Below are 19103 nucleotides of genomic sequence, written 5' to 3'. Positions count from 1 at the left end.
ATTTGGGGATGGTTTAGCTTTTAGCAGTGAATTGCGGCCAGAGAATCCCTGCAGCTGATCAGTTAACAAAGTCCTGTGAATCCTGTGACATGATGACCTATGTTACAAAGAATCCTTTCCCACTAGAAACACATAAACACACCTCCTGGCTGTTGAAAAAACGCAGTTATTAAACTAACCACTGTGGCCTTATTCTTAATGGTCAGATATAAGAGTGATAATGATCATCTCAGATATTAGCGTGATATTAATCTTCTTATTTAACTCTTGGCAAAAAAACTAATTATTTTTACAACTTAAACATTTTAATTCTTACTTTACGAGTTAGAACTTGTGAATGCATTAATATTAAATACAAAACAGTGCCGCAATGAAATAAAAAGTTCCCTGATTTTGATCAGAAGCCAAAGAATTTTAAAAAGAATCCGAAGTATTGCATTCGACACCTAGATGATTCTCTGAGTTCTTGTTGCATAACGAGCAACAGACACAGGAAAGATTGACTGCTTTTCATTTTTTTCATATAAACTGATAGAAACAACCTCCGATCAGCACAGCCAACGTTGTACAAAATAATCTAATAAACCACAAAATTCAGCACTCGGAATCATTCTTGCAGGATAAGCAACATCTGTTTGGTGTGCTGCAAATCAAATACAGTCTTAACCAAAGTGTTCAGCGAGCACTCACAGGACTTCTCTGCTAAACTCTCTGAACACAATGCAGCTTCATCCTCTAGTGTCATTTCACATGGATTCTTTAGGCTCGTGAATAACGCTGTTTCACTCTTTCTACCTCTGTCTACCCTCGCCCTCCCTCTCACTCTGCTCTCCTCCTGCTCTGCTTCTTACTCAACCTTGCTGGAAGTGCTAAAGGCCTAGGGACCAACGCAAGGCAGCAAGATATTAATAAAAATATGACTGAGTCCAATGGGATATGACAGTAGCGGCGGGGGTTGTTACAGGGAGGCGTGTGGTTTGGGGGTTCAGCAGAGGTTTTAAGTCAAACGGGCCCTTTAATGTGGTGTGACTTTGCCCACTTGAGAGGCTGGTGTGAAGTTACAAGATTGGACCCAACTGGGATGGGGCGATGATGGGTCCAACTGCTGAGACGACTGTGATGAGGGGAGGCACGCTCAACTGATACCAGAATCCATAGCAGCAAAAGCCCCTTTCCTAAAGTACAAGCCCAACCCACACACTGATGGATCACACACTTCCTCCACTATATTGCAGATCAATGGCTCCTAAAGTGGGGTCATGAAACTGCCACGGGTCCTTAAGGGGATTGTCAAAGGCCCTCTGGTACACTAAGACACTCTTTAATTCCAGACACATTTATTCACTGTCTGGATTAAAGCTGGTGTAGGCTGTTTAATTTTAGGGTCATAATAAACTTTGAGCATGTGGTAATTCAAGTGACTGAGAAAAAATACGAGACTTCTGCACCTTTCCATGGATTTTTTGGGGGGGTTACCTTTTCCAATTTTAGCCTACCTCAGTTTTAAGCAGAATTAAAGAACAACAATATATTTAATGTATACAGTGCAGTTCCTTAAACTAAAATAAGTCTCCAAAATGATGAAATAAAACACCACAAAGATTGACAGTAGCTGAATGAGAAAGGGGCATAAATAACCAAATGTACAAAGATATAATGTGAATATAAAACTGGAAATAAAGCCAGTTTTCCACTGAAGCTAAAAACAATTTGTTACTATAAATGGAAGCAATAATTCTGCAGTCCTGTTATTCTGAAATTGGACTTCCAATTGTTTAATGCGTTTAATATTTTTACTTTCATCCCAAAAGCTAAAATAATTAAAATTTTATCAGCAGCATTAGAAGCAACAATTGATAGCAAGCTTGAAAACCACAGTATTCATGTGAATGGCCGTGATAAAAAAGTGTAAGGTAAATAAATAAGATACAGCGGGGCAGGAAGCAGAGAAAGAGGTTGATTATTGAATGCATAACTGTCAGATTTGTTGAGTCCACAAAGAAGCATTTGTCAATCAGAACACGTCTGTCTAAAGATTGCACTAGAATGCAATATTACAACACTTCTGCATGCTGCCAAAAATGCTAGTGCACAATCTCCAGATTGAACCTGCCTAAAGACAGTCAAATAAACAGAGAGTCTTCCAAAAATAAAACCAGCACCAGCTTTTAAATGTTTACATCCCAACTGCAATGTGCAATGTGCAAAACACCCGATTGAGAAATTATTATGTAGTGTCCAGCACAAATAAACAAGGTCTTCATAATAGTTTAAGAAAATACTGCTCCAAAAAGTCCAGAAAAACTGACTGACTATAACCAAAATGGAAACAACTGAGATTATCAAACCCCAATGAGAAAATGTTCCCTTGTTTGGGCAAATACATTTAAGCCCTGAATAAGAGGTTAAAAAGGATAGTTTTTGCATTGCTAAGCCCATTTACCAAACTGCACACAGCCAGACAAGAAATATAGAAGCTTGACCTCACCAAAACCCCATCTGAAACATGAAGCCTTCCATAAGCCATAGCCTTATACAATAAAGCCCCTGCTGAAGCAGACCTCAACCACAAACCCCAACCCTCCAATACCGACCCAGCACTGTCATTCTTTTCTATCCTCCACACACACACACACACACACACACACACACACACACACACACACGCCACTGCTTTACATGTGTGTACGACACTCGCACAAACACATGCATACACACAGACAGTATTCAAGGTGGAAGGTGAAAAGAAAAATAGAAGAAAGAGAGGGGAAGAGACACACGACCCTGTGGTTTTCGGGGGTTAAACGGCAGTACATGCTCGCACATTAAGAGCCATCTGATCCGCGCCTAACTACGGAGTCGCGACTCTGTTTGCAAAAGGCCCCACTGAAAGAAAGAGCAAGAAAAAATGTCTCTACACCGCTCTCCTCTCATCTAACCACTCCTGTCCTCCTTTCATCCAAATCCAACAGTGACAGGGGAAGTCATGGTGGATTCCAAATGAGTTGCAACCTCTTCTTTCTTTCTCTTTCCAATCTATTTTATCTCCATTTATGCTCAATTCTTTATATGAGTACTCCATCTCTAAGTTGTTGCTCATTTGTTCTCCATGGTATCTTTCTTTCTGTTTTTTCTGTCATTCACTTTTCTTTCTCCCCTTATGAAAAGACCCTGGCGCAGCCCCAGGCCACACTAACTCACTGACTAACAGGGGGGCGGTAGGAAAGTGGGACCACTTGGGAGTTTCTGTTCTCTCTCAGTTTTTCTTCTGTCTTTTCTCCATCTGATATCACTTCATCTAATGCACATCTTTTTCCAGTAAACACTCGGTTAATGTGGACACATTGAGTGTGTTTGTTGAAGTGGCTTGTATGAGTTTGAGAGTCAAAAACAAACACTGATGACAACACTCTGTTCTGTTACAGATAACTATTTTTTTCAATGTAAATGCATGCTAAGTTTTCAATGCAAACGGAGGTCATTGTCCTTCAGGGATCACATTCCCACAGTTCACCTCTGTTGTGCACATTTACAGTTGATTGCCCCCTTTCGATAAGCTGAGCATTTTATCAGCTTCTCGCACAAATATCCTTGTTCCCAAACATCCTTGTTCCCAAACATCCTTGTTCCCAAACATCTAATACTCAGCCCTGATGATTCACAGATCAGCATGCTCAGAAACCATGAAAAAAGTCAGATACATATACATATTCAGAGAGCCACATGGAAAAACTACTGAATCCTACGGCTACAGGATACATCACTGTAATCTATCCGTAAGACCACATGCGTTTCAGCAGCGGCATAAATTATGATGCAGTGAAAGACCGGAGTGCTTTAAAAATCCATTATGGAGCTAGACTTATATGGCAAGCTTCATATCAAAAATATTTGCACGCAGCGTGCGGTCTGCTGTAATATGTGTTTCTGTGAGTTTGAAAAAAAGGGAAAAAATCGATTTGCTAAAATAAAGCTTCAATGTCAGAGAAAGCATGCATATTTCTAGCATTATTTCTGAGCAGTGAGTTGATGCCTTTGACATAAATACTTCTACAGGTGTGGTTCACATTCACAGTGACGTGTATGAGGAAGACTTGTCAGTTATTGGGAAACACAGCACTGCTGACATTAGATGCGGCATCACTGTGGGTGGGCGAACACACATGTGGCAGCATTGGATTAGGAAGTGGTAGGCCACATAATTTTACTACCAAGACATCTCTCTATGGCCTCGCCTGTCTGGTGGGAGCCATGAAGCCCTCACACCCAATCCTTCTATCCCCTCTCTCCTCCCTCCGTCCTTCTACCGTTTTCTTAGTGTCACCTCCTATTAGCATCCCACCCATCAATGACTTTCTTTCCCACCAAAACCCAAGTTTCCACCATTAAACTGGCCTCCAGTGGCAGTGCTCAGCTATAATCCAATCTGGAGGGTCAAATGAACACATGTGGAGCCTTCACTCTTTATTTTTCAGTCACAAAGGTGCTGTCATCATAGGGTAAAGAAGATGAACAGGCTGTAGATTACTGGATGGACTGGCTGATGGTAAGGTATGGAAAAAAGGTACCATAAATACCATGTGTACCATAAATAACTGGATAGATGTGACAATGGAGATTTCCGTGATGGAAAAGGTTACATTCTCTTTCCACCTAAGTATGGACATTTTTGTTCAGCTCTGGGAGAAATGGGTATGTCGGGCTCCTGAGGCCTGACTTTGTTTGGATGATTTGTTTACTGATTTTATGGGACTGCTACATGCTTTAATTCATTTATTTTATTTTATTTTATTTTATTTTGGCCTTGAAGAGGTCATGGGACTTTTTTCGTCTCAGCATTTTTGGGACACTGAGACGATCCAACTGTATGGCTATAATTGCTACATGTTTATTTTGGCTGTTATAAGTACATTTCCCACAGGCCTTTGGATTTTGTATAACTACAGGTAATAGTATTGTTTTCATTTTAATAAATAAAAACCTAAATCACAAAAAAATGTTAAAAAAAGAAGAGTGTATAATGGTGCTTTTCAGTGTGAAATTCTAAGAGCCAAAAAAGGGGTGAGAGGAACATGGAAGATGTTTTATTCTATTTTTCAACATGTAGCTCTGTGGCAGTCGTTTGTAGGTTCATGTTTGCAACTAACAACCCACAAAACACAGGAAATAACACTAAGAGCAACACTAACTTCTTCCTCACAGTAACCTACAATCATGACTGCCATCATATACTATCGTTATGGAAATATGTGTGAGATAAATACCTGACAGTGAAAGATGTACTCTGGTGTGGCCTTCTTAAATTTGATGTTCCATACTAGAGCAACACCATCTGGTTCATGAGGAGCATCTTCATTATTGTTATAGGAGGCAACCAGCAACTCAGGATACTACGAGAAGGAGAGAGAGAGCGAGCGAGAGAGAGAAAGAAGGAAAGAAAGAAGATGGAAAGGGATTAAACTGCAACTTTAGGTAGTGATGCTTTTTTATGCATCATTTAAATTCAAAATGAGTTACACAAGGCTGCGGGCCTCACCTGAGGGGACCAGTCAAGGCAGGTGATCACACGATGTTTAGACCAGTGTTCATCGTAGAAGAGTCTACTGAAGGACAGACTGGAGCCGCTGCCCAAGTCTCTGAGGAAAAAAAACAGCAGAGATAATGTGAGATAACCTGCAGAGGGGAAAAAAGCCTTCTGTCTCATTTGTGATCATTTGTCTGTTAAAGAACCTCCAATCTAGATATTCAATTGTACTGGCCATGATAAGGACGGAGGAAGTGGAGAAGCTTTTTAACTTTAATGTATTTCTGTTGGGGCTTTTAACAGCTGATACTAACCACTGATTCATGGACTGAAGGTAGAAATCAAAAAAATTAAACTCTGATAGTATAGAAATGAGGAAGGGGAATGTAAAAGACGATAATGGTGATAATGATGTTATCGTTTTTTCTTTTTTCTTTTCACATTCCTGTTCGGTGTTGTTGTTGATTATATATGAATAGTATTATCAGAGAGGTGTAGCTGTAGGGATAGACGCTTGGACCAGGGGTTGGTTTATTATGAGATTCAGGTTTGAGTTCTGCAAATAATAAAAACATTATTAAATAATTTATGTTGGTTATTGTAAGTCTGCTGTATATGTTCATCATTAATTGGTAACTTTTGTTTGTTTAAAAAACATATATATATATGTGTGTGTGTGTGTGTGTGTGTGTGTGTGTGTGTGTGTGTGTGTGTGTGTTCAACTACAACACAAGAAACTTGTGCTCCAGAAAAAGATAAGCACTCAATGAAGAACCTAGGATCACTAATCAGCAATTTCTTTCAATATTGTTTTAAAAGTCAGAAATAAAGAAAATTTGATTCAGAGCTGTAATATACTTAATAGATTTCTTAATGTGGAATTTGTGCCATGTATCATGACATTTATCTAGATGATAATTGTCTTGCCTTGTTTTGTGTTTCATGAGGACCTCACAAAAAAGTAGTTGTTACTGTGGTAACAACCAACAGTGATCATTAATAAGTAATAAATAACAAAGAATTTATCCAAAATATAAATATACCAAAACTGTATGACTATACAATAAAGACAAAGTTAGTCTTTTAAGACCAAAGTGCAGCTTGGTAACAGACATTTTAGAAAAAAAACAAGTGATGTCTTTGTGTATTTAAAAAAAAAGAAAGAAACAAAGTATTTGTTAATGAAGCTCGGTTATTTAAATAACATCATGTTATGTACACAAAAGGCCTCTGAAGTCAACAGTTGGCCATCCGTGTTGCATTAAATTTTTGAGATGTCTTGGCTCTAGTCTGCCCATAACAGCAGCCATCAGCTGATTCAGCTGTTAAACTGACATCGCTGAAGAGAGCGGTCTGACTGGCTGTTCTTGCTAATGAGTCAGTACCTTGAGCCAGCATGTAGCCTGTGGCCAAACTATATCCTATGCAGACTGTTGCATCATCGGCCACTTCGAAATGTTGCATCACGACAATTTATTTTATTTTTTTATGTTTGTGTCTATTCATTAATGTCAACTCAGTCAGAGAAAAGTTACCAGACCTTCTTCTGCAAACAGACTCCTATTTTAGTGCTAATTACAACAAATTATCCAAACACTATAAGTGCAAATGATAGACTTTGTCCACGAGAATGAACAGTAATGAAACAAGGTAGTGATATGTAGGTTATGTTGTTACAATTTCATAAATAGCCATTCCATGTAAAAAAAGAGAACAGGACTGATGTTTAGCACTGGGCCATGGCCTGTTTTAGACATAATCTCTATTTGACCACAGGCTTGATGCTTCTCTGTGGCTCAAGTGGTCAAAGTTGAAGTGAGCTGCATTCTTCTATAATAGCAGAGCAGCATACTAAAACAGCTTTGCACTTATGACTCTTATAAGTTCAACCGACGCTCTGATAACCTCCATTTGGAGCCAACTCTTCAGATGGCAAGACAATGCTCTTCAAGACATGATGGTTGTCAGTTCACAGGAGTTTTTAACCCCCTGGGAGCGTGACCTCAGCAGACAGACATGTATTTTGAAGAACAAAGGAGCTACCAGGCCCCTAGAGTGACACAGTGGGCATGAGTCAGTCTTTGCACATTTCTTAGTTTGAGGCATGTAAGTAAACACTCACATGTGCTCTCACATCCAAACACAGACTCCTTCCTCCTGCCCCCTCTCGTTTCCTCCCTGCTCACCCCTCTTTGTCCTCCAGGTCTCGGCCACTGTAGTCGAAGAAGATGTTGCTGTCTTCAGCCAGAGCTCTCTCCATCACCCGGATGCTGCAGTCGAAGAAACTCTGAAACTCAGAGGAGTGCAGGATCTGCTGCCTCTCCTCCTCAGTCAGCTCCCGCAGAACTGGAAATGAGCCTGGTGGAAGGAACATAAGCATAAAGACATGTAAGAAAAACTTTTGTGCATACATTTTTTTCAAATTTTACCTTTAAAGGATATCCCACTGAGATGAAAAATCTCTTTTAAAAGAGAGATCTGGCTAAGGTAGCCGTCATGCAAAATCACAACATATCAAAATATAACATGATATACAAAAAATTACAGTAAAATAGAAGAACAACTTCTCACACAGTTGCCTCACACAAAAAACAACCACATGCCCCCATCAGCACATTCTTTATGATGCCCTTGAATCCATCCATGAATACACAAGTTTCTAATTTTAGATCTTTTTGCAGATATTTCCACGCCCAAGGTGCATACTAGGAAAATGCAACTTTCCATAATCTGTTCAAAACTGGGTTACATTAAGAGCAGCCACTTGGAGGGGCATATTTAAAAAGGGGTATAGAGTTAAGCTGGATGTTTACTGTAACTAGTATCACTTTGTAGGTAAAAAAAATTGCACATACTGCACATTGTTTGTTCTATAAAACATCAGACAACAGTGAACAATGCCAATCACACTTTCCTAAAGCCCAAGAGGACTCTTAAAATTTCTTTCCACATTTATTATAATTATAAGAGCTGCACCCAGGTGCAGTGATTAGCACTGTTGCCTTACACCAAGATGTTCCGGTTCGGCTGTAAGTCTTTCTGTGAGGAGTTTAGACGATGCCCCTAGGCCTGCATGGGTTTACTATGGTTGCGCTGGCCTCCTCATGCAGTCCAGAAACATGCAGGTTTGGTTTAGCCAATTGGCAGCTCTAAAATTGTCCATAATGTGAATGCATGTAGTTGTCTGTCTGTATATGTCTCACCCAGTGTCAGCTGGGATTGGGTTCAGCAAATCCCCCCTGACAGAGGAGCTAGAGAGTACAAGTAATGAACTGACTTAGGAGTACTTTATTCTGGCAAAAGCTTTTTTATAATAAATAAGACAACTAAAAAAAATCTAATCAATCTATGAGGTTTCAGCATTTCCTTTTTCTATATTTAAAATATAAACTGTGCTTAGACATTTCTCAATTCTTTTTATTCATATTAAATAATAATGCAGTTAAATACAGCATTTAAAATTAAGTAAATAGTAATTAATGTTACCTGCTAAACAGAGGTACATTTCTGATTTGAAATAGCTGCCCAAACAATATTTTCTCCCGACCACTGCTTAAAGGGATAGTTCAGGATTTTTGAAGTGGGTGTATGAAATACTCTGCATAGTCAGTGTATTACATACAGTAGCTGCCAGTAAAAAAATACAATATTCGTCTAAGTGGACACTGTATTGAGAGTGTTTTTAACGTGAAGTTTAGTTTTATTCAGATCACTAACAGCCACTAACAGAACTTTCTAATCCAAACACCTGTCCGGCAGCAGATGAGAAATGTAGTGCCAAAGGAAAAGGCTCTGTGGCGCTGAGGTAAACCACAAAAATACTCTTAATACAGTGTCTGCTTAGACTGATGCTACATTTTTAAGTTGGCCTTTTTTAAGGTGGCTAAAATACATTATGATATCAAATGCCCGTCTGTTTCTGCAAACCAGGAGCGTGCCTACTGCCAGCCACTGTATGTTATACATCAACTACACATAAGTATCTTATATAGCCGCACTGCAAATATCCCAAACTATCCCTTTAAACAAAGAAACCTCTTTTTATTCTGTTCAACTGACACTGTGTCATTCTACTTTTCATTATAACAATGGTAGAGATACCTATTGTATTTTACTTTACGGTACACATTACTATCATGTCTACCTTTGTCTGAAAAAAAAAAGAAAAAAAAGGTGTATCATCTGCTTCTGATGTCAGATTAACATTCACTTCAACTCTATCAAAACCAGAATCACATTCAGGACATAATAAACTACAAACAGTTCCTAATGCATCTTTCCTAATAAAACCCTACAGTAAGAACTTCATAAACAAGAGGAAAACAAAGCCCTCTGAGCGTCCCGCCTCCCTTTGAACGTAATGGCTGCACAGCACGGCGTCCGGTTTTTGAAGTCACTGTCCCCAAGCACACATGCAATTTTTACACACACAAGCACGCAGAGACACACATATATCGACCTTTACCCTGCCTCTTGACTTTGATCCCCCCCATCCCTTTGTATTTCTTACGAGTTGTCAGAAAAGACCCAGTGAATCGAGTGGCAGAGATCAAAGGCCAGACCTTCTAATAGGCCAGGATGGAGAGGAGACGGATGACTGTGTGTTTATGAGTGCGTGCATGCATGAATCTGTCTGTGTGTGTGTGTGTGTGTGTGTGTTTGACTCACACAGCGGGATTGTGTGCGCGTGTTTCTGAATATGAATATGTCTGTGTCCACGTGTTGTGTTTTTACCCGCCTTTTTTCCATTTTTTACTACATCAACCATCCGCATGCACACACACACTCTTCCATTCCTCTCCACTTTGAAGTGTGGTCAGGGGGGTCAAGTGACAGGTTTTTAATCAGTGCTGACCCTCACATGCCATGGAGCTGATATGGTGGACCCGCCTTAACCCCCACAGTAACCTACCCCCATCTGTCCATCTGATACACCCACTGGCTGGCAGAGGGTGTCACACATAATGTGACTGGGTTTCATGACAGTTTGACCAATAACGTGTGAGAAGTCAAGTAAGGAAGGAGAGTGGATGATAAAGAATGGAACGTTCTGTGCTTGCAGTAATTTGGGGCGATAACTGCCACATATGTTAATTTTTGCAGGAGGAAACTTAACACCTAAATTAATGAGGCTGTTAAGGATGACTAAACTGATAACAGCTGACCATTTTTACTCCCTCAACATCCATCCATCCATCCTTTGCGCTACGTCTGGGTGATTCGGAGATTATCAAATATCATGATGCTTTTGACCAAATACCTCAATACAAATATTGTGACAATACTGAGGGGTTAACTATTGGCGCTTTCACAAAATATTTACACAATGAGATTTTTGATAAATAGTCATCAGTAATGTGACTTTAATGACTGAGTAAGTAAAGGCAAAGATTAGAACAGCCAGAACAGCCTGGTAAATTCAGAAGGTTACGTCACATCTAAGAGGTTATTGACATAATATCCATAGGGTTGGGTACCTCGACACTTTTAAGCGTACCTACCATATTATGTCGGTACTTCTAAGTACCTCCTGACATTAAATCAACCGGTGCCAAATTTAATTTCCTAAGAGAGCACTTGGGTGAGAATGCCGGGTTAAGAAAAAGGACGGGAAAGCCCTGTGAAGTGCCCTGAAGTCCGGAAGCCAGCCATGGAGCTCCATCGCCTTCCCAGAGAGTTTAGAAATAGCCTTGTATCATTGCTGTTTGTGATTGTGTTTTTAAATCACATGGCCTACTTATTCCACATATTTTTCAGTTTTGTCTACACAGAGAGCAAGAGAGACAAGCAGACACAGACGCATGCACACACACACACAAGCAGACAGACAGTGTTAGCTCTATGTGTAACTAGGAAAGAGAAGAGGGACAGAAGTCCTTGTTGATTACAGTTTGTGCAAAAAAATGCATTTTTGTTAAAAGTCTACAGACAGATTAAGTACCACAAAAAGGTACCAGTACCAACCAGTTCTTTTACTGGGACTGGTTCAATTGTAAATGCTACCCAAGCCCCTAATATTGATATGTTGCCCTGTAATTTGTACCGTCTTTGGTTTCCCTGTTGTCATCTTCATCCTGCTGCTCCGACTCAGGACCTGGCTTTGCCTCCATCATCTCCTCATCTTCCTCTTCCTCCTCTACTGAAAGAGAGTAAAAAAAAAAAGAGAGAGAGAGAGAGAGAGAGAGAGAAGTCATGTTAATCAACAGCTGTTCCAATTTTCCTCAACCTCCCGCTGTGCACTGCTTCCCCCCTTCTTAGCAAAATAATCTTTCCCAGACATGCACCGGTACACCTGACTAACTAACATTTGGACCAAATGGGTTTCATTTACAAACACACGCACTTGCATTTTTCTAGAAAACACAACAATGTGAAGCATAAATGCTGCAGAGTTTCTACTACTGTTGCACATGTATATTAAGTATACATTGTATTGGACAAAGAAATACGACAGTAGACTAGCTTGTGCCCATATCCGTGTTGCATGTGTTCACATGGTCCGCATGTGTGGAGTTTGTGCACAACCACAGACAGCAGGAAATGTCAGAGTTGCGTGCGCTCTCCTTTTTTTCTTTCACCTTTGACCCTAAGCAAGAAGATCTAGTGATGTGTGTGTAAAAGGGGATTCCCTCTGCATTCCCTCCAATCAGGCTCTACAATTACGCTTGCCTCTTCAGGATTTATTGTGAGTGTGTGAGCATGTGTGTGTGTGTGTGTGTGTGTTTGGGAGGAGGTGGGGTTCAACTATGAAGGGTTACTGTCAACATAGGCACCTGCTTGTCAGCTACTGCCTCCCCCCAAAAAAGCCCTCACACCCCTCAGGGTATGTGTTCGTAACCCTCGCCATCCTCTCCTCTTTTCTGCCACTCCCTCCCTCCGAAACAGATGCCGAGAGTTGGGGGGCCTCTCGGTAGACCTCTTAACACCCTGACACCGTGACCAGACACCTGTGGTCTGCCAACACACACGCTACACACACAATCTGTCTCTCTCTGTCTCTCTCAAACACACACACCCAGGGCCCTCGCCTGCAGTGCCAGGGGTGGCGAGGGGTTAACTGGCGCAGGGTCAAGCTTACAACAGTCGCTCAGTCCAGCGGGAGGAAGTGACTACATCACACCCTCAGACGTGTCGCGTCTCTCTCTCACACACTCACACACATACACACATCAGGGTGTGTTTAACTCAGCTGGAGTGTGGCCTGGGGCACTGTTAAAACCACTTGCTCAAGGGCCGCTCTTGCACCGGATGAACTGTCCATTCATCACTTGCCTAAGCTTATGATGAACCCACTGCTGCTCTCTAAAAAGGTACAAATACGAATATAACTGCAGGAACACTTCAGTGGTTTTACTTTGATGATTGCGATAATATCTGCCGTTATTTTATTCCTTATTTTCGGCTTCCCAAAAGATGTTTCTCTCACCCTGTCTTTTTGTTTTCTTTTTTCTTTTTTACTCCCAAGTTAAAGTGCTTGATATATGACTTTAATTTTCATACTGTGTGTATGTAATAAATGACTAAGCTAAATCAAACACATGGCGGCGAGGCTCAGTCCAAGTCGGTGGTTAACAGCTAGCTGGAGTGATCCAAACACCAGTGACCCACCAGTATGGAGCAGAGACCAGAGAGGATCAGACAGGCAGACTGCCAGACTAGCTCCATGTGTGAGCTGCCAAAACAGACATGCAAACAGAGACGCACAGCAATACCCTTTTTTTGTCTCTCCCTTCATGCTTCAGATGTGATGCTTAATTTCCCTCCACTACTGTGTTTTTTGTCATCTATCAGTCACATCAGCCATTCCCTTTCACAAAATGCAGCCATTAATTTGCAAATGCTTCAACAAGCAATCAGGGTTCTGCTAAGCAGCATAGGGAAGACACATGACAAACTGATTCTCTTTCCTGTTCTATTCTCTTCTATTTTCTTGACCTTACGTGACCAGTCCGGTGGTTGGAATGTGTGGTGATGGGGATGGGAGGAGCGTGAGTACAGGAGAGAGACCACATTGAGGAGCGGTCAAACTGTCAACCCCCGAGGACCACAGGACTCTGGAGCAAGGCAGCGTGATTCATGGCCTATGGGTTACCTCACTGAGGGGAGACGGTCCAATTCCCGTATGAAGATACTGCTGATGTCGTTGCCAGCGGCCATGCATCAAGTTGTTCTGTCAGAGTCGCGCACCAAAAATATCCCGGCTATTTCCTTTGAATGGAAATTTTCTGAGATACATTTCTGTGTGTGTAAGTAAAGCAAAAGCTATATGCGGTAAATGATACTGGAAAGTAGGACTCATGGGTTGGCAACGATAATATAAAACTTTATGTAAAATGTACGTGCAAACGCATGCAGAGGCACTACAGGGTTTCCTGTTGAGTTGCAAGAGAAGCAGGGAGAGGAAATCAAAAGAGACAATCTTCCACAGTTTGAGTGTGTCTGCCTGCTACCCTGTAAGTATCTGCACACTTTCTTGTTTCCACCTCTTTCCAGTCACGGGATGCTTTCTCTTTCCACCTGCCGCTTAATACCGCTCCTCACTGCAGGACAACAGGTTAACTGGTATCCTCCCCCTCACCGCAGACGGGGGTCCACCTTGATGAAACTCCGCTTGGGGGCTCCCGTTTTGGCCGGCTACACGCCCGGGGTAATGATATCCTCGGTAGCCCAGGGCCGCCGCATCTGGCTGCCTCAATCTTCTCCTGGCTGCTTACTCATGCTGACCGTGCTCAGTCAATTCAGAACAACCCAGCAGGTACGTAGACACACAGATTCATAGTGTGAAGATAAAAACACAACTATGCACACCCACACACAAATGTGTAAAGGTGTTTGTAAATGCATATGCGCGCACACACACACACATACAGACACACAAATAGAGGGATGTACACACGCCTGAATTTGTGAAATTGTTTGGAAGCACAGAAATATTACTCGCTGCAAAAAAGGATGGAAGTAACAACATAGCCTTTCATATGCTCCGTCAGTCTCTTCATAAGTACTATGCTAGAAACTAATGCCAATAACACCAATGTGCTGCCAGTTAGGGCTAGAACGATAATTCAATATATTAGTCTATACTTTTGGAATGAACCCATCCATAGCAAAACTTATCTGACTGAGTTAGGGCTGGACGATATGGAAAAAAATCAAATATCACAATATTTGAAATGAAAAACATCGATATTGCAACAATAGCGTAGGGAAATATTGTAAAACCAAGGAAAGACAACACTTACAATATTAAAATATACAAAACCTAAGATGTTACCTCGTCTCGTGTCAAATTATCGCTATGATACTAATATATTGCCCTAGATTAAGTAGACTGGATATCGGCTATAACGTTTCTTTGTCAATATCATTATAAAATTCAGTGTTACATCAGTTACTGCCTACAGCTGACTGAGTCTTCATGGCATTAAACATAGAAAATTATTTCATTAGGTTTTCTGCAGCAACATCTACAGGTCTTAAACTTAAGAAGAGGAGAGCTCTGGAATCACAATAGTACTTTGTATTGCAAATACTCTGACTTGTGTTATCAAGTAAAAAAAAAAAAAAATTACCTTTTTTTTCACTTCTTTGTTCTTACATCTTTTTTTTGCATTGCATCTCAAACATCGTATCCAGCAAAACACTATTCTTCTTGTTTATGTTACTCTGCAACATTTGCTATCACCTCCAGAGCAAAAACATTAAAAACATAAAGCAACACTCTTATATGTGCTTATACTTTAACAAAATATTCTTACGCAGTTTTTACTGCGTCTACACAGAGCTCCTCTGAAGACAGACCACTTTTCACCCTCTTCAGACAAACAAGGAGATAGCAAAGAAAAAACAATGCAACTAGCTACTGTATTGAGGGTAGTTAACACCTTATTAACATGCTCTGGTTAGCCAGTATGAGCACCATTACTGCTTTCATGAACCAACAGAAGAGTGAAATAGTTCAAGTGAGAGTAATGGGCTGATTTGTTTTTGGAATAAAGAAAACATAGTCTTAATGAAGGCTGACACACCGCTGAGAGTTTCATTAGCTTAAACATCTTGTATTATTTCACAGTAGGCAGCTACTATCGAGCATGTGGAGAGAAGTTTTACAGACACTGACGGCGTATAAAAGATGTACACACTGTCTTCTGCTGCCCCTCGGCTAATACATAAAGCACAATAGGCATGGCGTGTCAGGGCAGTAATGTGTTAGCATGTGTTCTGTTTGGTAAGGATCAAAGAGTCCGCTAACCTTTTATTCTGAACCCAATCCACAGTAAGTGCTAGTGTGCTGAAATGTGTTAGCACATGCTTGGAGCGATTGGCATAGTTATCAAAGAGCTGCGCGTGTGTGTGGAGGGGAGGATGAGACCAGGCCCCCAAGTTTGTCATCGACTACATTATGGGGGCAGAGCCGCAGACTTATTATAACAGTATGGAGGTGACTGCTAAGCTGAGTCACGCACAATCAAAGTTGACAGAACTCATAATTTTTTATAGATCTCTATTGTATAAATCACAAAGAAAAAGAGATACCGATATGATGGAGAAGAGGCGGCGAAAGACAGGAAGAGGAACACAAAAGAGAAATCCAGCAGGATTTTTGGGGGATCCCACGCACTGGGATTAACCCTAAAACATTACAGACAGACACAAACACACACACACACACAGAGTTCGCAGGGGTTCTGGGAGGTTGGCTGTTGAGCAGACCACAACACAAGCACTATGCTGAGGAGTAGGAGGAGGCCGACATGACTTGAAAGGCCCCTCTAATGTGGCCATTGCACGACACACACACACACACACACACACACACACACACACACATATGCATTTATTTCACTGAGAACAACCGTTATTGTTAAAGACAGACACAACACGCACATAATCACACTACATCCACTTCACCTCTTCATATATTACAAATGACCTGAGGCATCAGGGGAATTCTCTCACTTTTATTCACCCCACCTCCAGTAATATAATCCTTGTTATCCAAGCACCAAAAAAAAAGATTTATATAACCACAATGGTTTTATACGACTGAAATAATGATAGGGGTCACAAATAAAATGACGCAATCCTGAGATAAATCAAATGTGATATGACAGGCCTACGGGAAATTTGTCTTGCCACACAGGAGATTATTTTTAATGTGAACATTTTCAAAAAGACATCTACGTAAAACACTTACGTAGGATCATTTGGCTTAGGACACAGGGTGTGATCTGAGCGGTGCTTAAAAATATTATAAAATACTGGGAATTTAAAAAAATATATATATTTTACTCCTGCTGTTAACTCCAGTGGTTTGTGATGGAAATAGACAGGAATAGAAACACTTTTACATGCAATTTGGGAGAGTAAACCTGTTAACCTATTTTGGGAGAAAGTAGAATATGTAGGGAAATGGTAAGGTTAGACAGTATCTGTATCAGGTCAAACAGTTGTCCAATATATATGTTTTGTAGGGATAAAGCTGGGAGTTGTTACAGCTGCCCAAATTATCCTCAGATTATGGAAAAGTGCATCCTCTCAAGATCTTAAAAAATGGATGAAATCTTTTTAGAAATGGTATAATATGAAAACATTTTGGCTAGAGTCAGTGATGGAGGTAAGAGGACCACTTTTTTGCTCGTGTCTTTGCTGGGAAATTGAGATGATCTGATTGCCATGCTATAATTACTGAATGTTTTTGTTTGTTTGCTCTAAATGTGTGCAGTCACGAGAGATCTTTGGATCTTGTATGACTAAAGGTGACAATACTGTTTTCTTGTGTATATTTAAATAAAGCACAGTCACACTGGGGAAATATAGTATTTCCGCACCTTTTAATCCTTATAGGCTCTCACACCATTTAGCTCAACAAACTGACTCCTCTGCTTTGGAACATTAACCCTTTGAAACCTGAACAAACTGCCCTGATTCCTTGTGAGAACATACAAAATAAGCAATGAGCAACTTTACAAGAAATGTCCCAAAAAGCAACTAATTAATTAAATTTACAATGTGTGTATATATATATGTGTATATATATATATATATATATATATATACACATATATATATATAAAGGTAGCAAAAACAGAAAAGTAAAAAACAAAAATAAACAAGGAAATCACCTGAAAGAAAGTAAAAAAACTAAAATATTATATCTATGTAACATAATTTTAAACACAGAATTATAATAAATGTAAATATAGTTTTCTATACAATTGTATCTATTTTTTTAATAAGTTTAAGCTTTAATAAGTATAAGCTAATAATTTTATTTTACTGTCTCGTTTTGTCAGGTGATTGTTCTCGTCACCATTTATTAATTTCTTGAAATTTGCGGGACATTTCTTGCCAAGTTGCTCATTGCCTATTTTCCCCATTTATGAAAGTGTTTTCAGCCGTATGAAATAAGCTCATGGCCCACTTTGTGTTTTAGTGCACTATACAGGCAACCAAAGACAGACAGTTTTTGTTACGTTTTATTAATACTCAGCTGCACTTGTGCAAAACTCTCTTTCTGAACACAGAATAACACTGCCAACATTTTGGGGACCTCTGTTCAGCAGGTTGGACAGCAAATTGATGGGTTAGAGCCAGCCGTGCAGTAAAGTTGAACAGATCGTTTGCTGAGAGGTGAGAGGGCGAGATTCTCACTGATCTGTAGAAAGTCAGGACAGACTGTAGAGAGTGTAAAATGTGACATGAACTCAAGGTGTGAGCCCACAGTTGCAACTTCTGCAAGTAAATTGTAATCCAGAGACACATCTTCATTTCAGCCTCCTACAAAGTAAATCAAATGCTAAGTAACTGCCTGTTAAATCTGTTTCTTGCCCACAGAGTCACTACAGCTCATGATTTTATTTAGACAGAGAACAAGGTGAAAAAGCTTGAAATGCTGGGCCCTGATAATCCTCTAAATCCCTTTATGTCAGATTGATATTCTTTTTTTGTAGTTCTATTTGTTTTCTAATATAAAATAATGCTTAAAATTCATCATGGTTCATCAAGTCATGATTACCACAGTGGGGGTAAAAATATTCGCCACATACACACACACACACACACACACACACACACATTAACAGCAGGACCTGATGTAAAACTGGTGAGGCTAAAATCCGCAGGATGATTTAGATTAATTCATCTCTTCGCCACACTTCCTCGCACTGATCAAACATTGTGTATGTGTTCACATCTACACAAGAGTCTACTCCGTATGCACACATGCACGCCCTCACATAATCAGCTTTCGTTAATGCAGCCCATTCAGGTCTTTGGGGGTCTGCGGCCAACTCTGCTGTGTGCTGCGGGTGCAGTCTGAGTTGGTTCTCTCCCCATCTTTTTCTCTCCGTCTGTTTCACCCCCCTTCTCTCTTAGGGGGTAGTCTAGCAGTGCCACCCAGGCTTGGCCCTGACCCAGACCCACATCTTTAAACTGAGCCATCATGCCACGCCACGCCATGCTCTGAGCGCGGCCGCAAGACCCTGATTAAAACCCATGACTTCAAACTTTCCAAACTGTCAAAAACCCAGTCAGAGAGAAAGAGAGAGAGAGAAAAACCAACAGAAAGAAAAAGTCT

At 40.4% G+C, this 19103-nt stretch overlaps 1 protein-coding gene across 17 annotated transcripts in view; it reads right to left on the bottom strand.

Annotated features, from left to right (window-relative positions):
- The window catches only part of dync1i1a (dynein cytoplasmic 1 intermediate chain 1a), a 67946-nt gene that overhangs the window by 27637 nt on the left and 21206 nt on the right, over nucleotides 1-19103 (bottom strand). For 13 of the 17 annotated variants that reach the window (XM_088089922.1, XM_088089923.1, XM_088089920.1 and 10 more), the window contains 4 exons: nucleotides 11568-11663; nucleotides 7711-7882; nucleotides 5537-5636; nucleotides 5265-5390 (listed from right to left, as the gene is read on the bottom strand). In XM_088089922.1, coding sequence (XP_087946048.1) covers nucleotides 5265-5390; nucleotides 5537-5636; nucleotides 7711-7882; nucleotides 11568-11663 — 494 coding nt within the window. The remainder of the gene's footprint in view (nucleotides 1-5264; nucleotides 5391-5536; nucleotides 5637-7710; nucleotides 7883-11567; nucleotides 11664-19103) is intronic. The other 4 variants (XM_088089927.1, XM_088089918.1, XM_088089925.1 and 1 more) reach the window with 1 other exon arrangement.

This window comes from Plectropomus leopardus, chromosome 17 (genome assembly GCF_026936395.1).
Source record: "Plectropomus leopardus strain MGB_pleo_1.0 chromosome 17, ASM2693639v1, whole genome shotgun sequence".
NCBI classification, from domain to species: Eukaryota; Metazoa; Chordata; class Actinopteri; order Perciformes; family Serranidae; genus Plectropomus; species Plectropomus leopardus.
Note: the sequence above shows the minus strand (reverse complement) of the source record. Positions and strands in the feature narration are given on the sequence as shown.